The sequence below is a fragment of the Diabrotica virgifera genome, chromosome 2 (genome assembly GCF_917563875.1).
Source record: "Diabrotica virgifera virgifera chromosome 2, PGI_DIABVI_V3a".
Classification (NCBI taxonomy): Eukaryota; Metazoa; Arthropoda; class Insecta; order Coleoptera; family Chrysomelidae; genus Diabrotica; species Diabrotica virgifera.
The window spans coordinates 142,311,433-142,334,760 of record NC_065444.1 but is presented as its reverse complement, the minus strand read 5'-3'; the positions used below and the strand labels follow the sequence as shown (position 1 = coordinate 142,334,760).

The 23,328-nt window shown below is 33.7% G+C and overlaps 2 protein-coding genes across 2 annotated transcripts in view; one reads left to right on the top strand and one right to left on the bottom strand.

Moving 5' to 3' along the window:
• Window positions 1–8,760, top strand: part of LOC126880252 (lipoamide acyltransferase component of branched-chain alpha-keto acid dehydrogenase complex, mitochondrial) — an 89,811-nt gene extending 81,051 nt beyond the window's left edge. Inside the window, exon 2 of the mRNA XM_050644020.1 lies at window positions 8,373–8,760. Within this exon, the coding sequence (XP_050499977.1) occupies window positions 8,373–8,590 (218 nt within the window). The 3' untranslated portion in view covers window positions 8,591–8,760. The remainder of the gene's footprint in view (window positions 1–8,372) is intronic.
• The window catches only part of LOC126880251 (nuclear receptor-binding protein homolog), an 842,193-nt gene that overhangs the window by 260,103 nt on the left and 558,762 nt on the right, over window positions 1–23,328 (bottom strand). The window lies entirely within an intron of this gene.

Below are 23,328 nucleotides of genomic sequence, written 5' to 3'. Positions count from 1 at the left end.
ATTGGTTTTTGGTGAAATTTTCACAAAGTGTGTGGTGAATTCAACATTTCAACTGTAAGTCATCTTTTTGTTAATTTGATGCACGTAAGAGAGGAGATTTGCAATAATATTATACAGAACAATATTTTTTTAAGTTACAAATACAACAAACATTGAATATAACAAAAACGTGTATAATTAAACATTAATGAATATTTAATTACTGAAAGCCATAAATAAATTAGCAAACAGAAGTACGGCCAAATATTCTGCGACGTTGCCGGCGTGTGCAAAATATCTGAGACCTTACCAAAACGTAATTAAAAATAAGAAGATAATAATAATAATAATTACTATTAGACACAGGTTACATTTTCCTATTTTTTGTGTATATTATAAGCTTTAAGTGAACTAAAAATATATTTTTCTCGCATTATATTGATAAAGATTTTCAGTCTAGAAAACAAACAACAAGACAAATAGATGAACAACGAAGAAAATAAAACAGAAGGAAAAAGACACAAACCGGAGCACGACAGCTCGATTGAAGAAGACAAAGAAGAGCAACATAAAAGCAAAAAAGCTCCAGACACGCGCATAAAAAAAGTAAGTACAATATTAACGGACATGGAGGAGATTAAGATATTGCTGAGCCAGATGAGGCAAGAAATTAAAGAAGATATTCTGGAAAGCAAAACAGAGATTAAAGATGAAATCAAGGATATGAAAAACGAACTGGAAGATATTAAGCAGAAGCTTAAGCAAAACAAAGCAGAAACAGAAAATTTAAAAAGAGAAGTAGAAAAAAAAGAACAAAAATGGGAGAAAGAAAACGAAGAACTCAAAAAAGCGTTAACACTCATGGAGAATAGATTAGAGAAGATCGATAAAGAAAAAATACGCAATAAATTAATCATAAAAGGAATTCAGGTAGATCTGGAAGATGAAGTTAGACTAAGAGAAAACATACAAAAAATGATGGAAACAGAGCTGCAACTGAAAATAGAAGTTAAAAGTGCGTTTAAGATAGGATACAAGAAATGTATAATAGAAACGAAGAGCTGGGAAGACAAACAGAAAATACTGCAAGAAAAAGGTAAACTCAAATACACAAGAGACTGTAGAGAAATATACATAGATGCAGCGCTGACGTTCAAGGAAGCAAAGATACAAAAAGAAATCAGAGACATAGCAAAACAACAGAGAAGCAAAGGAGCAAAAGTAAAAATCAGATACCAGAAATTAGAAATAAATGACAAAGTGCTAAAATGGAATGCAAGAGAAAATAAACTTATAGAAATTGAAAATGTCCCAAAAAACTAGACAAAAGAGAACGGATGGATGAAAAGGAAACAGACAATGCAAACGAAGAGGTAAATGAGTCACGGTATATTCAAAATAATAAGAAAAATACAGAAAAAAGGAAGAGAATTAAAAAAATGACAAAAAAAATTGGAACATGGAACGTCAGGACACTGCTAGAAGAAGGAAAAATGGAAGAGCTAGCGACACAGTTGAAACAATACAATATAGATATTGCAGTAATTCAAGAAACCAGGTGGGGGGGACATGGAAAAATCGAAAAAGAAAATTATACAGTATGGTATGCTGGAGAAGAAAAACAAGGATATGGAGGAACTGCTTTTATTGTGTTAGGGGAAATGAGGCATAAAGTTATGGAATTTAAACCCATAAGTCAAAGATTATCATACATAAGAGTAAACAGCAAACCGAACAAGTTGTCCATAATAAATGTCTATGCACCCACAGAAAACAGTGATGACTTAATAAAACAACAGTTCTATGAAACACTAGAAGAAAATGCCGAAAAAATCCCGGGAGAAGATATATTAATTATTATAGGCGATTTCAACGCACAAATAGGTAAAGAAAAATGCTTTAGGGAGGTTGCAGGGGAAAACTCATTACATAGCACAACAAACAATAATGGAGAAAGATTATGTAATTTAGCAGCGGCATTAAACATGGACATAAGTAGCACGAGATATAAACACAAAAACATACACAAGATAACATGGATGAGACCAGGCAGTCTGGAGGGGAATCAAATAGACCATGTACTTATTAAAAAGTCACACAAACAGTCGATAAATGACGTGAGATCTCACAGAGGGGCAAACATCGATTCGGACCATATGCTAGTGATTGCAAAATGTAAAATAAAAACAACAAAGAATGAAAGACGAAAAGCACAGGGAAGATGGGACGTAGATAAATTGAAAGATAAAGGAGTAAAAAGAAGATTTGTAAAAGAAGTAAATGTAGAGATGCAGTTCAAGGAGGAACAAGAAATGGAGGAGCAGTGGAAAAAAATCAAACAAGGAATAAACACTGCAGCAGAGAAAGTAGTTGGAAAAATGCAAAAAGAAAGAAGAAACAATTGGTTTGACGAAGAGTGCAAACTAGCAGTGGACGAAAAGAATAAAACAAGATTGAAATGGCTAAGCACAGGTAAAGAAGAGGAACGAGAAAAATACCAAGATCAAAGGAAAAAGACAATGAAATTGTTTAAATCAAAGAAAAATAAAAAAGTAGTCGAAATTATGAACGAGATCGAAACAGAAAATAAGAGACACAATTCAAAACCACTGTACCAATACTTAAAGCTAGGTAGTAGAAAACGGACAGCTAATGTAGCCATAGAAGCAGAAACATGGCAGAAGTATTTCGAAGAAATGTATCAAGAAACGGATGTAGAAGAAGAAAGAGAAACAATAATGAACCCGGAACAAGGTGAAGAAGAAGAATTGACCTATACAGAAGTAAAAGATACAATATGCAAACTGAAAAACGGGAAAACAGCGGGAGACGACGGAATATGTGCAGAACTTATAAAATACGGGGGTGAAGCACTATACAGAAAGATTTATGAACTAATACAGAATATATGGAATAAGGAAACAATGCCCGAAGAATGGAAGAAAGGAATTATTGTGACAATCCCAAAACAAGGAGACCACAGGATATGTAAAAACTACCGAGCAATTAATTTACTGAATGTAACATATAAAGTACTGACTGGTATAATTAGAGACAGACTAACAATATACACAGAACAAAGCATAGGAGACTACCAGTACGGTTTCAGAAAAGGAAGATCCACGATAGATGCTATCCATACACTAAAACAAGCGATAGAGAAAACATACGAGTACGACGGAGAAGCACATATACTTTTTCTAGACTTTAAACAGGCTTTTGACAAACTAAGTAGAAGAAAAATGATCCAAGACTTACAAGAGAGCAAAATACCAAATAAAATTATAAGAATGATAGAAATGACAATGCGAGATTCCCAAGCAACAATAGACACCGGAAGAGAGAGAACAGAAATAATGAAAATTAAAAATGGAGTAAGACAAGGAGATGCGCTCTCAACTGTACTATTTATTCTATCATTAGATAAGATAATAAAAAAGTTGTCAAACGCAGGAACTATAAATAAAAATACAGTACAAATAATTGGATATGCGGACGATATAACCATAGTAGCAACAGATAAAAAGGCATTAAAGAAAACCTTTCAAGAAATAGAAAACGAATCCAAACTAAGAGGACTGGAAATAATTGAAAATAAAACAAAATACATGAATGTAAGTAAAAAAAAGAAGACGCAACTGACAGAAATGACAATAGACGCACACAGCTTCGAAGAGGTTGAAACATTCAAATATTTGGGAGTATTAGTCAACAGAAGAAATGAAAGTGTAGATATGAAAAGAAGAATTCAAGCAGGAAACAAAGCATTCTACAGAAATAAAAAAATTTTCAAAGATAAGAAGATAAGCCGAAATACAAAAATGAAAATCTACAAAACGACCATAAGACCAATAGTGCTATATGCTTTGGAGACATTCACATTAACAGCAAGAGAAGAAGAGCAGCTGAAAGTTTTTGAGAGAAAAATTATGAGAAAAATTCTGGGACCAAAGAGGGAAAACGAAGAGGATGCAAGGCAATGGATGAACCACGAAATACAAGAATGGATGGGTCAAGAGAACATAGTAAGAGCAACAAAAGCACAGAGAATTAGATGGTATGGACACATAATGAGAAGAGAGAAGAACAATCCGTTAAGAGTTATAACCGAATGGATACCACCAGGTACAAGAACCAGAGGCAGGCCTAAACTCAGATGGAGACAACAAGTGGAAGAAGACTTAAGAAGTATGGAAATTAGAAATATAGGAAGCAAAATCAGAGAGAGAGAAGAATGGAGAAAGGTAGTGGAAACAGCGAAGTCACACCAGCAATTGTAAAACCAAAGTCAGAATGGGATGATCCCCCACAAAAAGGATCTTCAAGTGAAAACAGCTTCAGCTTCCTCGGGAGCGTACAGCTTGTATATATATATATATATATATATATATATATATATATATATATATATATATATATATATATATATATATATGTATATAATATCTTTTACTTATAGCCATAAAATATACAGTGTGATCACTATTTGCAAATACAAAATTTTCTCATTTTTTAAATAGAACACCCCGTATATTAGTATTGCATTTTGTAGTAAATATTACAACCTTTATTTTGGTATGAAGTTGTATTACATAGCATGTTTGGTTTTGTAAATAGTTCAAAAAGAACTATAGATTTTACGTTTCGCGGATATTTTATATCCGCAATAATTTTCATTAAATTTTTTTGCAAAAAAATTATCTGATTTTAGAAACATATACTAAAATATCAAAGATTTTTTTTTATTATCTCCCTTTATTGACAATCAGATAGAATAGAATAGAAATATGCTTTATTGTCATGAAAAATTTAACAATTTTATAGACAAAGCTTACAAGAATCATAAATAAGAACAATAACAAATAACAAATACAATTTACTAAAATGATATAAATCGTCTATATAAATAAAAATAATGAAGAGAAACAAAAAAAAAAACAGTAACAATCTATTGCGAAATTTAAAAAAAAAATTGCAAATTGCATATTCTACCTTAAAAAATTTAATAAGTTAAGTTAAGCTGCTGCATATGACACTCAAATATAGATTAAGATTATACTTATAAATAAGAATACTGTACTTTCTTAGTTATTGGTTAAGAAACTCTGCTGTTGAATAATATGGTCTTTCAGATAAATAGGCTTTAGTCATTTTACGGAACTTGGGGAAAGATGTTGCAGATTTAAGTTGTAGAGGGAGATGGTTGTAAAGTTTTTTTGCAGAATATAATATAGATTTCTTTACTAACTCACTGGACGGGATCGGTAAATAGATGTCAAAGGTAGAATTTCTGGTGGAATAGTCATGTCTAGGTCTTGCTGGAAAGACATGTAGATGTTTACGAATTAAGCAAACAGTTTCTAAAATATATAAAGAAGGTAGTGTTAGAATCCTGTGATCTTTGAAGTAGCTTCTGCAATGTGTTGTTCTTCTGAGGCCAAACAGATATCTTATTGCTCTTTTTTGTAATTTAAAAATAACATCAGTTTGGGCAGCCGTACCAGAACCCCAAAAAGGGAGACCATATCGAAGATATGACTCGAACAAAGAAAAATATGTTATTTTGGAAGAGGCTAAATTCATTTCCTTCGAAACAGATCTTTCTATGAATGAACTATCTTTCAGTAAGTCGTCCCAGGAACGCAACTCATAAATATTGGCAATATCATTTTAAAGTCTTCTACTTTAAAATGTATAATATATGTCTGAATTGCCAATATAAATGAGTGAGATTAAATAAATTATTAGAAGAATTTTTTTGCTTAGCAACAACACTTTTGTTTATTTTAGTAATATTTTGTATTTTGACAACGGCACCCGATTTGGGCGTCGAAACGTTAATAAAATTATTTTTTCATTTTAATTGTGGCTTATTTCCCATATAAATAATTAATCATAAAAATGCCACAAGGAAATAGCTTCAGAACAACATTAAGAAACAGATCTTATTGCAAAGCAAGCTGAGGATAGTTTCTTGCTTAACACATATGAAGGGACCATTTCAAATTGCTATCTAAAAAAATACCAAGAAACTTTACAGAATCAACGATACTGATCTGGCTGTTATGAAGAGGTAAGGGTTGAAGAGCTCCTTTATAGGACAATGCTACTGTTTTATCTACGTTAAAAGAGAGTAAATTTGAATCGGACCAAGATTTTATTGTAAGTAGATCAGAAGTTATAGTAGCATGAAGAGTTGCGATATTTGAGTTGCTCCAAGTGATACTTGTATCATCAGCAAAAAGAAAAACTTTTCCATCGATTTTTAAGCTAGTGATGTCATTAATAAAGATAAGGAAAAGTAGAGGACCCAATACTGAACCTTGTGGTACCCCACATACAACATTTTTGAGACTAGAGTCTGTATCATTTGCTCTAACCAGTTGTTTCCTATTATCCAAGAAATATTGAAACCAGTTCGAAGAAATACCTCGAATTCCGTAGAAATCTAGTTTTTTTATCAAAATGTCGTGATTCACACAATCAAAAGCTTTGGCATAATCACAAAAAACAGTGGCAGTGTGCAGATTATTGTTTAATGCTTGATAAACCTCATGTAGTACAGAAAACATGGCATCTGTGGTACATTTATTATTTAAAAAGCTATAAAAAAGATATAAAACAAACATCTATAAGTCAATTTCTTGGTCTTACATTAAATTATGTATCTATCTATAAGCGAGGTTCCTACAGCCTCTGCCGCTTCTCGCACTTCGACCGCCATCGTTCTCTGTCCATCCATTCGTCTTCTTTGATGGCCCTATCTTTCATGATGTGCCGTACATTTTCTTCCCAGGCAACTGAAGGTCTTCCCCTTCTTCTTCTTTGGTGTGGAATGTAATTTAAAGCTTTCTTTGGCCATCTATCTTCATTCATTCGTTTCACGTGACCATACCACACTAGTTGTCTAGTTTCAATTCTATCTACACTGGAATATACAGTATGTGTCCTCCTTCTAATATCTTCATTCCTGATGTGATCTTTTTTAGATATACCACACGCTCTCCTTAGATAATCCATTTCTACTACTTCTATTCTTTTTCTATCTTTTTTTGTCATCTGCCAAACTTCTGCCCCATAAGTCATAATAGGCTCTACCAAGGTACGATAGATTGTCAATTTCGTTTTTTGTCTTATATCTTTAGACCACAGTAGAGAGCTTAGAATGTTTACCGCTTTTTTGCCACGCTGCGTTCTCTTTTCGATGTCTCTTTTGGTAGTGCCTTCTTTAGATATTATAGATCCGAGATATTTATATTCATTACATCTTTTTGTGGTTCTAATTTCTAACTCTGGATCTTCTTCATCATCCCCTATTTTAAGATACTCTGATACTAGATTTTAAGATACATTAAATTAATTATTGTAAATGTGATGACGTGGAGAGGTAAACATCCAGCAATGTTTCCTCAGTTACCTCTTAGGTCGAATGGCCAGCTTCTTCTGAGTCTTCTATTGTGGTCAGGTTGCAGTAGTTGATGAAGTAATGGATTAGGATGGTCTTCTAGTTTGTTGTGGTGTTTTCTGTTGTTTTCTCGGATGACTTCGGTTGTAACGTTTCAATCAGCCGATTGAACGCTACACCAAGCTCCGCTTGGTATTTGCCCCTCGTACTATATATTTCTACAAGCGACCCTACTATCGTCAAATTAATTTCTTCAATTCTTTTACGGTATTTAAACCTATACAAATTTGTACCGGCTGATTTTCCATTACCGCGTAAATGAGAGACAATATCTGATAAATTATTGTGTTTGTGTGTAGGCCGTTAGATATACGGGTAAGTTTGACTATTTCGTTAAGCCTAAGTTTTTTACTAATTTCTTTTGCACAGCAGATACCTACTTTCTCCTTGAAATAAAGCTTAAAAACTTTTTTAATTTTATTTTTTTTCTCTGGTATATAATATATTACTGTAACAAAATAATTATTGACCGATCCTCGTATACCAGCCCCCGTCTCCACACAGACAGAATGATATCGACGTTTCGAGATTGCAGCGGCAATGAGGACGTGCAAGTTACCGAATCTCGTAGTGATAACTAGAGATATACAGAACGTTCCGGAATGACGGCTAGAGTATATAAATTGGGACAGATTTTGTAAATAGTGGAGTGTATAATATAAATTCGATCTGTAACTTGTATAAATCGTATAAACGAACCGAGAGTATTATTTTAACAGTAATTACACTAATCACTCTACATTACTTTATTTCCTGTACATAGTTATAATATTTAATTGATAGAATTCTTTCTGTTTCTTTTTATTTTTAATAATGCCACGCTGTGATCAGAGATTTTGCTGAGATCGTGTTTCTTTCGATACCCAGCTTTATTTCTGATCAGGTTTTTCTTTTGGGAGAAAACTGATCTTTGTATGAATTTTTCTAGCCCCTACCTTGTTAATAAAGCTGCAGGCGAACCCTTCCTTGGGAATAAAGCTGCAGGCGAACACTACATGGGGAAGCAACTGTAGCTGGAGAAAACTATCTTGGAGAGCAGAACGCGACAGCGACATCTCGCAACAAGATAGTCTTAGAATTCCCACAAATACCGACAGCAACAGAAAGTTCCGCAGAGATTGGAAACCTCCCATAAGAATTGTGTGACTCCGACAAGAGGACTTAAAGCTGAGTACCTTTTTTTAACTTTATAATTTTTATACCGGTGACCAGCAGGGTCTCGGTCACAGCTTCAGAAAATTAATTTGGTTGCCTCTACATAATAGAATGATTTTTGTTAATTTTTTTTATCTGAATATACAGTGTATATAAAATTATTTGGTGAACTTTTTATTTCCTGTACCTTTCTGGGATGGGTGTGAGAGAAGAATGAACAGGCTGAGCAGTCGGGCAGAGCACCATTCTGATGGATGGAACGGTGGACGTTTTTCTTTTGAATATCCTAAGGGATGTTCGAGGAATTCCTCCCCTCGTTCCTCCCAGCAGTGTGGTGTTGCTAAATGCCCTGGTCTTGCTACGATCAGGACATTACACGGTTACATATGGAATTTTTAGATCAGTGTGCAGAGTTTGGTTTGATACATACCATGGTGCAGTAACTATTGTTCGAAGTATTTTGGATTGCGCTCTCTGGATAATCACGGTATTGGATTTGCAAGCATAGCCCCACAGTTCAATGCCATAAGTCCAGATTGGCTTTATCACTGCTTTATATATTAGCAATTTCTTTTCTATTGAAAGGTGGGATTTTCTTCCGATGAGCCAGTAAAGTTCTTTGGTTTTTAGGTCAAGTTGCATTCTTTTCTTTGTTATAATATGGTGTTTCAAGTTGAGTTTACTGTCAAAGTGTAGCCCTAGATATTTGACTTGATTACTTTGTGGTATTTTTATTTGATTGATGGTTACCGGTGGGCAGGTTCCAGTCCGGAGGGTGAATGTTATATGGGATGATTTTGTTTCGTTTACCTTAAACTTCCACTTCTTCAGCTATATTTCAAGTGAGTTTAGATGCTCTTGGAGATTTTGTGTTGCTGCAATAGGATCGTCATGCTTCGCAAAAATAGCAGTGTCGTCTGCAAATGTCCCGATGGTTGTTTTATCATTTGTAGGCAAGTCATATGTACACAGTATGTACAATAATGGCCCTAGTATGCTCCCTTGTGGTACGCCAGAGTGAATAGGCTTGTATTCCGAGACTTCTTCATTAACTTTTACTTTAAACTGCCGTTCGTGTAGGTAAGCTTTCAGTAGGTTGTAGTAACTTGCTGGGAGAATTCTTTTTATTTTGCATAACAAGCCTGGATGCCAGACTTTGTCAAAAGCCTGACTGATGTCTATAAAGGCTGCTGTGCAGTACTGCTGGTTTTCAAGTGACTAGTTGATGGCGTTGACTATACGATGGCATTGTTGTATTGTTGAATGGCTTTGTCGAAATCCGAACTGATGATCTAGGATCCAATTTTGTGGATTTATTTCTGCATTTATTCTGTTTAGGAGTCTTTCAAACAACTTGGAGATTGTTGGTAATAAACTGATAGGCCTATATGATGAGACATCTAGAGGGCTTTTGCCAGGCTTTATTTGTTTATAATTTAGTTTAACTATTCCCTTTTTGGGTATTTCTTTTAACATTTTTGCGGTTATCAGATCTTCACCTGGTGCCTTCTTTGGGTTTAGGGCGGCAATTACGTCTCTAATTTCTTTTGGAGTAAATGGTTTTATTCGGTCCTGTATCTGTAGTGGTTCTTCTAATATTTGGTTCGCTTCTGGTACTTGTTCGTCATTTAGTAGAGTAAAAACTTCTGCTAAATACTCAGCAAAGAGGTCAGCCTTTTTTTTATCACTTTTTGCCCATGATCCTGGTGGTGTTGAATTTTTACGTATTGGAGGTAATGCTGTTATTGGCTTTCTCTTACTTTTTATGGGCTTCCATATAGAGTTATCTTGTCTTGATAGATTGGTGATGTAATTCGTGAATGACTCATTTTTGACTTCTTGCAGCTTTGATTTTAATTTGTTGCTGATGCGATGGTATCTTGTTCTGCTGTCTGGTGTGTGTGTTCGTTGCCATGCAGATCTGGCCTTTCTTTTTTCAGCTACCAGTTTTTTGATTTCTAAAGGTATATTACTTATGTTTCTGTTGGGACTACTTTGTGGGGTAGCTGATTTAGCTGCATACTGTAGTATGTGTATAAATTTGTTATAGTCCTCTTCTATTTCTTCCGTTTTTTTTTCAGCCTCGTTGTTATTTCGATAGTATCGTGAATTATTTGTCGGTAAGTGTCCCAGTTTGTTTTATTGTTGTGCAGGTGGAGTTTTGGTTTTTTAGTCATAACTGTTGTACTTACCGTTGCTATTATTGGGCTATGGTCAGTAGTTAGGTCATAGTTTGGTGTTATTCTGTATAAGTTATACCGATACCGTTTGTTATGAAGAAGTCCAATAAATCTGGTTTTTTGTTGGGATCGGTCGGCCAGTATGTTGGTGTTCCCGTTGAGACAAATGAGTTATTCTTATTTTATATAACATGTGCCAGTTCTCTGCCTTATGTTGTTATAAGTCGTGACCCCCACAAGGTATGCTTGCTGTTGTAATCTCCTCCAGCAATGAATTTTGGTCCTAGGGTTTGGAAAAATTCTTCAGTGTTCTCGTTTTAGATTATGGCGAGGAGGGCAGTACACAGCTGTTACGTTGACATTATATGGAAGTGCTTCAACGCTTACTGTCGTTGCTTGGATGTGTTCTTCTTCGTACTTCAGTAGTTCATGATGTTTAATATTTTCTTTGATGAGTATTGCTGTACCTCCGTGGGTTGTGCCGCTAGGATGCTCAGTACGATATAGTTTATATTTAGGTATGTTAAAATAAGTTCTGTTTGTAAAGTGCGTTTCACTAATTAAAAATATGTCAATTTTATTTATGTCTAGAAATATTTTCACTTCTTCTGTATGGCTTGGAAGGCCGTTGGCATTCCATTGAGCTATTCGAAGAAACTTAGCCATTATTTCATTTTGTTGATAAGCATGGTAAGCATGTTGAGGACCATGCTATTTTGTTGGATTAGTTGGTTGAATAGATTCTTGAATTCTTCCAAAAACTCGTTTAACACAGTGGTTGTATCTTCTGTTTGGTTGTGTTTAGTTACTTCAGCGTAGCTCAAGCCCTGGGGCAGTGGATTGGATCGTTGTTGTGTGTTTCTTTTGTATATATCACTTGTGTAGATTGCTGATGGGTTTTGATGCGCTCCATTGTTTTTGTTGCTTCCTTTGGTAAGTTTCTTATAGTGGTCACATCCCTTATAATTGGCTGGGTGGCCTCCATTGCATAACGCACATATGGCTGGCGTTTCCTTGGACTTTTTGCACGTGGTGGTACTGTGTGAGCCTCCGCATTTTACACAGACGAATGGTTTATTACAGTATGATTTGGAATATCCGTATTGTTGGTACCTCGTGCACTGTATTATACTGTTTTTTTTTAGTTCGTGGAGGTTCTATGAGTACTACTCTGTTCTGTAGGCCTGTTATATTATAGACATCTTTATTGTTTTGCGCGGGTTCTAAATCTACAAAGAAGAGATTAAGTGGTTCTTTGCTTTTTTGTTGTTTTACATTGACCATGTTTCTCACTTTGTGCCCTAACTGAGATAGTCCGCTTTTATGTCATCAGTATTGGTTGAGCGATGTAAGTATCTGATCACGATTCTGTAGGATTGTTCTTCTTTTAGTTGGTACGTGTGATGGTATATATTTTTTTCCTTGAACTCCTTAACCAATTTTCAGTATATTTTTGGTGTTTCACAATTTATTTTGACAACGTTGTTTATTAAAGTTTTTGTCTGGTATTCTTCTTTTTCGCTATTTTTCTAATTGCTTTGTCATCTCGTTGAAATCCTGTACCCCGTGTACAAATATTGGTGGAGGTTTTGGTATGTTGTTGGTTTCTGCGTTTCCAGTATGTTCTTCTGTTTCTTTTGACAGCGGTTGGAATCGGTTACCTGTTTCAATTTCGCTTGGATTTTGTTTGTTGTTATGTATTTTCTTCCTTTTATTGCTTCCCATGACTTGCCATGCGTTTTTACTGTTTGTTTGATTTTCTTCTTCATCTTCGCTGGTTGATGTCATATAGTGAGTTTCTCTGTCTTCGATATTTGCACTATTTTTACTTGATGTCGGTATTTGCTACTGAACTGGTTGAGAGTAATAGTTTGTATTTACTGTCTGTATAGGAGTTGTATGATACTGTTGTTGCATAGTTGGCATATTCATGTTCATTGAATTTTCTGGTTGGTTCATCATTGTTGGCTGCCACTGTAGTTGGTTATTGGTTGCTTGTGTCATTTGTAGATTTATTGGATCACTCTGTATGTTTTGTTGTTGATAAACTGGCTGTCCATTTCTGAACCCAATAAGATTCCCCGAAGGGAACATATTGTTTTATTTTTCTCACTTATTGCTAATGGGTTTTTTATTGTTGTTGATAAGATAATTAGAATTCTTAATCGCCGGTTTTTCGGAGCGCTTTAACGATGTTTACACCTCGATGGCCCAGCGACGACTATAAATATCAAAGATGAAAATAAAAACGTAATTAAAGATTAAAATAAAACGTATTCAAGTGCAACTTAATTGAATTTAATAACTTTAAAATTATGTTACAAACAATATGTTACCATACTAATAAGTAATTAATATGGATAAATGAATTATTAAATTAAACAACTAATTTTAAAATCTACCCTAGAAATTTTTCTACCCTAGTAACTTTATTGTACCCAATTTTGTTAGTTAAATTGTATTTACGAGTAAGATCAGTTAATAACTTTTTAATTTACCTACATCTTGAGAACGTATAAAGTATGTTTTGAAACAAATGAACGTTATAGAAGTATTCTTCTTCAGCCTTCAGTAATCCAACTTTGGACATAGGCCTCCCCCAATTCAATCCAGTGTTGTCTATTTTGCGCCACCTGTTTCCAGTTGTGTCCTCCAAACTTCTTTATGTCATCGGCCCATCTCATTTGTGGCCTTCCTCTACTTCTTCTTCCTAACCACGGTATCCATTGTTGTATTTCGTGATTCCATCTTTTATCCTTCAGTCGGGCATTGTGTCCTTCGAAGCTCCATTTTAATCTGGCAGCATGTTCTCCTGCGTCTTTTACTTTGGTTTTGCTTCTAATCCATGTATTTGTTTTTTTGTCTATGAGCCTCACCCCGAGCATTGATCTTTCCATCGCTCTCTGTGCCTTTACTATTTTATTCATATTGGCCTTGGTGAGTGTCCACGTCTGTGAACCATACGTACGTATAGGGAGAATACACTGATCGTAAACTCTGGTTCTCAAATATTGTTCTATTTTAGCGTTTTTCAAGATTCAACTCAGTTTTTCAAATCCTGCCCACGCTAACCTTATTCTTCTAGTAATTTCGGCAGTTTGATTTTCTTTGTTAACTTTCATTATCTGTCCTAGGTAGATGTATTCGCTTACTGTTCCTAAATCTATGTCATTCAAAGTTATTTTTGTAATGTTCGGTGTATTCGTCATTACTTTTGTTTTTTCCAAGTTCATCTTAAGACCTACTTTTTCCGAAGCTTGAAATAGTTGCGTCATCATGGTCTGTAATTATTCGAAACTTGTAGCGAATATTACAATGTCGTCAGCATATCTCAAATGACTCAGTTTTCTTCCATTAACATTTATTCCTTTATCTACCCAGTTAATGTCTTTGAACACGTCTTCAAGTCCCAGTGTGAACAGCTTTGGTGAAATAACGTCTCCCTGGCGAACTCCTCTGTTGATTGGTATAGCTTTGGTTTTCTCATCTATTTGTATTTTCATTGTAGCTTTCTTATATTATGTATAAGCATTCTGTATCGAGAATCTTTCCTGCAGTTGTTCATAGCTCTCTCTATTGCTTAAAGTTCTATGGAGTCGAATGCCTTTTCATAATCAACGAAGCCAATGTATAAGTTCAAGTGATATTCATTGGCTTTCTCTATTAGCGTTCTGACTGTAAGAAGATGATCCGCTGTACTGTAACCCTTTCGGAACACTGCCTGCTCTACCGGTTGATAGCTATCAAGCTTCGACGATAGCCTATTAGTTATTACTCTCATAAACAGTTTGTACATTTGCCAATGTATAAGTTCAAGTGATATTCATTGGCTTTCTCTATTAGCGTTCTGACTGTAAGAAGATGATCCGCTGTACTGTAACCCTTTCGGAACACTGCCTGCTCTACCGGTTGATAGCTATCAAGCTTCGACGATAGCCTATTAGTTATTACTCTCATAAACAGTTTGTACATTTGGGACAACAGGGAAATTGGCCTATAGTTCTTCAGATCTCCCCTGTCTCCTTTGTGAAGGCATTCGTTGAAAAGATTTTTCAATTCTTCGAGAATAATTTCACTCCCCTCCTTGTAACATTTCGGCAAGTATTCCATCTGGGCCCGGAGCCTTATTGTTCTTTAGTTGTGCCATAGCTTGTTTTATTTCGAAGGATTCTATATTAGGGAGTAATTCTGAGTTGACATTTATTATCTTTTTCTTAAGATTTTCTTTTGCTGTGTTATCTGGGTCTTTGTTTGAGGAATATAAATCACGGTAAAATGTTTGTGTAACTTTTAGGATTTTGTTCTTTTCTCTTGTTTCTTTTCCATCTTTATCTTTTAATGAGATTATTAGAGGCTTTCCTATGTTTGGTCTTAAGGCCATCGGTACATAATTCGCAAATATTTTACGGGTATCCCTACTTTTTCTGTCTTTACACGGCCAATTACGTGTAGTAAAATTCACACTAGTATGGATATGTAAACATTACCATAATGTCATTCTACTTGAAAATGTCATCATTAATTTAAAGAGATGGCTTTTGCATGTTCTTGGATAACTATTATTTTTATAATTGCAAATTATTAATTCAGTTAATAAATGTGATAATTTTTTCACTAACTATGTATTCAGTGATTGTAATAATTTATATGTACAACAAAAACTAATACTTAATCGAGAAAAGAGGAAAAGTGTTTAAGTGATTTTTTAATAATATATTGTTACTATGGAACGCTTACAATTTTGAACATCTTTAACAACAAAATACTTGGATCACAGAATATATTATCCTATGTATTCTCCGCTTGGATCTTCCACAAATAATACACAATAAGTAACTTTTTATTAAGTTCACGTCTTAAATCAATTATTTATCAAATACACTATATTATATCAATATTATTTAATCAACAACTCAAAATATTCCTGATGCCATGTCAAATATTTAAAATTGCCACTGATTGTCACTGTCTGACTGACAGTATGCTGATAATATTCTATTCGACTGAGTGCGTTGTATGACAAAGATAGATTTGGAAATATTACCACGGACATTGTGTTCATTTTTTTCGAATCCTGAAAAAACCAATAAATATTTTTGAAAATTTTGAACGCAGAATTTTAAAAGAACTTGTTTTATCATTAAGGCCATCGGTACATAATTCGCAAATATTTTACGGGTATCCCTACTTTTTCTGTCTTTACACGGCAAATTACGTGTAGTAAAATTCACACTGGTATGGATATGTAAACATTACCACAATGTCATTCTACTGAAAATGTCATCATTAATTTAAAGAGATGGCTTTTGAATGTTATTGGATAACTGTTATTTTTATAATTGCAAATTATTAATTCAGTTAATAAATGTAATAATTTTTTCACTAACTATGTATTCAGTGATTGTAATAATTTATATGTACAACAAAAACTAATACTCAATCGAGAAAAGAGGAAAAGTGTTTAAGTGATTTTTTAATAATATATTGTTAGTATGGAACACTTACAATTTTGAACATCTTTAACAACAAAATACTTGGATCACAGAATATATTATCCTGATGTATTCTCTGCTTGGATCTTCCACAAATAATACACAATAAATAACTTTTTATTAAGTTCACGTCTTAAATCAATTATTTATCAAATACAATATATATCAATATTATTTAATCAACAACTCAAAATATTCCCGATGCCATGTCAAATATTTAAAATTGTCACTGATTGTCACTGTCTGACTGCCAGTATGCTGACAATATTCTATTCGAGTATGTATGTATATAAGTGCATTGTATGACAAAGATAGATTTGAAAATATTACCACGGACATTGTGTTTATTTTTTTCGAATCCTGAAAAAACCAATAAATATTTTTGAAAAATTTAAACGCAGAATGAAAGAATATATCATTACCGAGGGCCGGAAGTCCCTTAGAATAAATAAAAAGTTTTTTTTTAATGAGATATTTGAAATTCAAAACCACACTACATTTTCTCTTAGTTTTTCACCCCTGTAACTTATTAAAATAAACATTATAGAAGTTCTCATGGACTTTCGGCCCTCGCCAATAACGTAATCTTTCATTCTGCGTTTAAATTTTTCAAAAATACTTATTAGTTTTCTCAGGATTCGAAAAAAATGAATCCCCATTTGAATAGCATTGCAGCCGAAAATACGTACCCATCCTCGTGAGCATTTTAGGCCTCGATTCTTTTCTATAATTTTTTCTACCTTGTTTTCATTGTAGATCCTTAAGTCTTCCTTTACTCCCTTCTTTATCTGTTTATTCAATTCTTTGAAACCGTCGATGTTTCGCTTTCCTTCGCTTAGAAATAGACGTGTCTTTTCCAGGGCCGTAACTACGATGTTAAGGGCCCCGGAGCAAATGTGCTCTCGGGGCCCCCTACCGGGAGGTCTGGGAAATTTACCCCCAGCGCAAGGGGATCAGGAAAAATGTTTGATATTTAACCCCTTGAAAGCGCATTTTCTCTCCTATGTGAACACCACACTCTCTCCTTTCTTTTTTTTTTCGGAATATCCTGCAATAACTATAAAATTAGCAGCGCTAATGATTACAGCTTCATCTGTGTCTGACATTGCGGACGGATTATCAACGAATGCGTTCGTTCGCTACAATGTAAATGGTCTTACTTTGTACCGAACCAATAACCAAGCGAACACCTACGAATTCGTTCCTTCGTTCGTGTTTACTTGGATTTAAAAGCACCTTAAGGTGCCTTAAGCTACTGCAGTGTGAGCCAAGCACACTCAGTGAAGCTGGTCAGTGTACTGGTGGGACTAATCCTAATGTGCTCATTTTATCTTATGTATACTTTTCTTTTCAATATGTGGTTCCTTTCACGTACCAAGATGTGGTCTGGGGTAAATTGATTAAGACAAAGTAGCTGAGACCTGGAGTCCCTATTCCGGTTGCATTTTAGTTTTTATTTCGCCAAAATAACTAATTTCCTCAGTCACAATCTATATGTTTACGAAAGGTCTCAGCTTAGCCCGGGCCCCCCTCTTCCAATGGCATTTTTTTAGGTTTTATTACGCCGAAATAACTAATTTCTTAAGTAATAATTAAAATTTTTATGTTAAGGTCTCGGGGCCACATCTTAGCTCAGGCCTCAGGGGCCCTGTTTTGTTCCAATTGCATTTTATAGCCCGATCAAAGAACAATCTGACCCAAAAAAAAATAAAGGAAGGATGAAAATTTGCGACTGGGTAGTTGAAATTGTCTATTATTATATAAGAAAAAATTTACAATTCTACATCCCCTCCATTTTTCAAAAATGGAGGGGAATACCCCCTCTCCAAGGTGAAAAATATACATTCAAAATAAATCCGGAATTCCATAAAATGACTAATTCTAAGCAACTTTTGTTCTATAGAGTTTTTTCCCTAAGTCAATACTTTTCGAGTTATTTGCAAGTGAATATGTTCATTTTTAAAAGAAAAAATAAACATGTTTTTGGACTGTTTTTCGGAGATAACTCAAAAAGTAAGTATTTCAGAGAAAAAAATATTCTTAGCAAAAATATAGCTTATAAAAAACTGAACAAAATGGTGTATGCTTGAGGTCTGCATACCCAGTAGAAACAGAGTTGTAGCTAATGAAAAGTAGTTTCTTTTTCATCAAATTCCAAATCGAAAATTTAATGTAAAATAACCCAACAACGGAGCACTTTTCGGGAAAAATTCATTTCAACTTTTTTAAAGTAAAAAAAGGTTTCTTTTTGTTTTTTAAAAAACTTGTAATATTAAAAGTAAGTGAGTTACGCTCAAAATATTGTTGGTCACTTTTATTTTTTGGTAAAAAAATCGCAAAAATCACCCGCTAATTAGCATCACAAATAAATTTTATCATTACCACTTCACAAGTTACTTTGCGTATGTATTATTTATATGATCTGTAAGTTTCATCGGTTCAAAGTGCTTATTTTTGAAAAAGGTTTAGGCAAATTTTGAACAGCCATAGCATAACCAATTTTTGTCTAACAAAAAACAAAAAAAAATATTCAGAAAAGCAAAACGTACATTTTATGACTCTTTAAGATTTTTGGTATTACTAATAATTTTTAAGTTAATTCCATGAACAATTCCATTTTTTTTTCAAAATTAAAAAAAATGTTTTATTTTAAACCCAATTTTTTTTTAAAATGAGCACTTTGAACCAGTGAAACTTATAGATAATATAAATAATACATAAGTAAAGTAACTTGTGAAGCGGCAACGATTAATTTTATTTGGGAAGCTAATTAGGGGGTGATTTTCGCGATTTTTGTACCAAAAAATAAAAGGAACCAAAAATATTTTGAGCGTAACTCACTTATTTTTAATGTTAAAAGTTTTTTTAAAAGACAAAAATAAACCTTTTTTTAAACACTTTAAAAACGTTGAAATTAATTTTCCCCGAAAAGTGCTCTGTTTTTTGGTTATTTCACATTGAAATATTCGATTTGGAATTTGACGAAAAAGAACCTACTTTTCATTAGCTACAACTTTGCTTATACTGGGTGTGCAGACCTCATGCGTACACCATTTTTTTTTTAATTTTTAATAAGCGATATTTTCACCATATTTTTTCGCTAGAGTACTTACTTTTTGAGTTATCTGCGAAAAACCGTCCAAAAACATGTTTTCTTTTTGTTAAAAATGAACATATTCACTCGCAAATAACTCGAAAAGTATTCACTTAGTGAATAAACTCTACAGAACAAAAGTTGTTTAGAATTAGTCATTTTATCCAATTCCGGGCCTTTTTTGAACGTACATTTTTTCACTCCCGAGAAAATATTTTTCAGCCCGTATTTTCCAATTTTTATAAAATGGAGGGGATGTAGAATTGTAAACTTTTTCTTATATAATAGTAGACAATTTCAACTACTTATTCCCAAATTTTCATCCTTCCTTTATTTTTTGGAGGTTTTCGTAAAATTTTGTGTTCCCTTATCGGGCTATTAGTCTAAAAGACTAATTTCCCCAGTGAAAAATTAAAACTATGTTGCGGTCTTTTTAAAATTGTGTCAGTTGAAAATATTTCGTTGGGATCGGCTTTTAAAATACATATTTTTATTTTCCTCGTTAAAATCTATGCACTGGGCCCCCCTTGGTCGGGGGCCCCGGGGCACTGCCCCGGTTGCCCCAATGGTAGTTAGGGCCCTGCTCTTTTCCATCAACCGTTTTGTTCCAACGCTTATTTTGTCTTCTTTACTTTTCGTTTTCTTTGCCACAGTCAGGCCTGCTTTCAAGAGCTTTCGTTGCATTTCTCTATATATTGTGTTCATGTCGGTATTTTCTTGTTGATAATATCCTACAAATTCTTCTCTTAAGACTTCTCTGTACTCATCTCCCTTCTGTCGGATTTTAGTTTGATCTATCTGATTATAATTATGTGGCATGTTTCTACGGGTTTTGGTCTGTTTAAAAACAATCCTTGCTCTTAAAAGACGATGATCGCTGCCAGTTGTGAATTGATTGAGAGCAGTTATGTCTTCAAAAATGTCTTTGTTCCCACATAACAAGTAATCGATCTCGTTTTTCGTCTTTTTATCGGGAGATATCCACGTCCATTTTCGGTTTGCTTGTTTTTTGAAATATGTGTTCATGGCATATAAATTTTGTTGTTCTAAGAAGTTATATAATTTTTCTCTTCTTGCATTTCGTGTGCCATAACCATGCATCCCTATTTTAGTTTCAGTATTTTCTTCTTTTTCCATTCCATTTTGTTTCAAGTCAACGTGTTTTGTTTTGAGGGGTATATTGGCATTAAAACACCACGCTTGCCGGACGGGTTGGTGAGTGTTCGCAGTATCACAGCCGGTTAAATCAATATCAGATTGTCGCCTGCGACTTTGTGGAACCGCATCTGTCAGGAATCTTATGCCACAGCCACGGGCCACTAATGACACAGCTGCTGACCTATCATGTCTGGATCAGACGCTACATTTGATTTTACACGAACCCTAAAATCGGGGGTCGCCACTTCCGCCATACACACCGTACTGAAGATGTTCTTCTCCGCCGTGGATACCGTTGTGGTCTTCAGGGACAAGGGACCCTAAGCAGGTACTAGTTTCCCGGGTCAGGAAACTCCTGGAATCTGCGGAGGGCAGGGATTGATTCACTTTCCCTGGTAGGACTGTCCAAAGGGGTTCCTACCCGCTACCACACTATAGAAGTATATTATGAAGTAAATAGTATCTATGTAGTCGTGTCACAAAAGCTGCTAATAATTTCTAATGGTTTAGCCCAAAACAATGTCATATCCACCAATTATTCGGTTAAAAAATTAAAATTTAAAATATAAAAAATTGTTACAAAAATTTCAACTACAAAAGTATTACCAGCTTTTGTGACACCAGTTATACTATTTATATTAATAAATAATTTGGCTGATACATTTAACATTCATTTGTTTCAAAGCATACTTTATAATTATGTTCTCAAGATGTAAGTAAATTTAAAAGGTAAATTAAAAGTTTAACTGATCTTACTCGTAAATACAATATAACTAACAATTAATTTGGTACAGGAAAGTTGCTGTGGTAGAAAAATTACTAGGGTAGATATCAAATTTGGTTGTTTATTTAATTTAGTAACTAATTTATGCATTCATTAGTGGTAAAATACTTTTTGTAAAATAATTTTAAGTTATTAAAGTCAATTGAATTGTACTAGTACACGATTTATTTTAATCTTTAATTACGTTTTTATTTTTATATTTGATATTTTAATGTATGTTTCTAAAACCAGATTATAATTATTTTTTTGCAAAAAATTTTTTTAATAAAAAATCCGCGAAAACGTAATATCTATAGTTTTTTTTTAAATATCTACAAAACTATGGTAAGTACATGCTAGGTACATACAAACTTGTACAGGATTATCAGCATCCAAAATAAGAGCAAAACATATTCATTTAATTTTTAAATGTCTTATAAAACAAACATCACGTTTGTTGTTAAATAATTAGGTGACACCGATTACTCAACACAAGTGCACTAGTTTTCAATAACGCTTTGTCAGCTATTCAATATTATTCTTAATCCACGGCCAGGTCGTATCAGCATTAAAAACATCAACACAGTTTATTTATAGTTACAGAAAAGCATCGCGGATCATTCTATTTCATTCTTTTATCAATTCGTAATCGTGATTCAGATACATCATTAGATAGTTATACCTCAAGCCCACCAACTCGTTACAGATATATTTAGAAGTGATCAATAAATATAGTATGAACAAATAGTGTTTTACCAAATCAACGCTCTCCTCAGGGTAACTACTCCGTAAAATAACCAGTTTCTTTATATGGCGACCTGAGAGACGAACTGGACTTCTGAGGCAAGGAACAGGAAAGATGGCGAGGTTCTATAATTGGAAGAGAAGAAAATTGGTAGATGGAGTATGAGATGGATTTGGAGAGACCTAGCAACAGGGTAGAAATAGTAGACGTCGGCAGGAAAGAAGTTCGGAGTCATGGGACCACGCCCACCTTCAAGAGGACATGGTGGAAATGGACAATAGTGAACAAAAGTGTAATCGTGAGTAACTTTTAAGCTATTTTTTTCATTGCATACAGTCTAACATACACGAATAATTTTCTTTTTAGTAAATATAATGTAAATACATAAAATTTTGGGATAATTTAAAATTAATTATTTTTAAATATAAAAACGTATTAGTAAATTAGGTAAACTTTTTGAAATTTCCATAAGTAGAGTTTTGAATAAGTAAATTAGTTTTTTTTTACTGCAAAATAGAGATTATTAAGTTATATTTTTTAAGAGGATGGGTACGCATTTTTGGCTGCAATGCTATTCAAATGGGGATTCATTTTTTGCGAATCCTGGGAAAATTAGTAAGTATTTTTGAAAAATTTAAACGCAGAATGAAAGATTACGTTATTGGCGGAGGCCGAAAGTCCCTAAGAACTTCCATAATGTTTATTTTAATAAGTTACAGGGGTGAAAAACTAAGAGAAAATTTAGTGTGATATTTAATTTAAAATATCTCATTCAAAATAAACTTTTTATTTATTCTAAGGGACTTTCGGCTCTCGGTAATAATATAGTCTTTCATTCTGCGATTAAAATTATCAAAAATATTTATTGGTTTTTTCAGGATTCGAAAAAAATTAACAAAATGTCCGTGGTAATATTTCCAAATCTATTTTTGTCATACAACGCACTCAGTCGAATAGAATATTATCAGCATACTGTCAGTTAGACAGTGACAATCAGTGGCAATTTTAAATATTTGACATGGCATCGGGAATATTTTGAGTTGTTGATTAAATAATATTGATATAATATAGTGTATTTGATAAATAATTGATTTAAGACGTGAACTTAATAAAAAGTTATTTATTGTGTATTATTTGTGGAAGATCCAAGCAGATAATATATAGGATAATATATTCTGTGATCCAAGTATTTTGTTGTTAAAGATGTTCAAAATTGTAAGCGTTCCATAGTAACAATATATTATTAAAAAATCACTTAAACACGTTTCCTCTTTTCTCGATTAAGTATTAGTTTTTG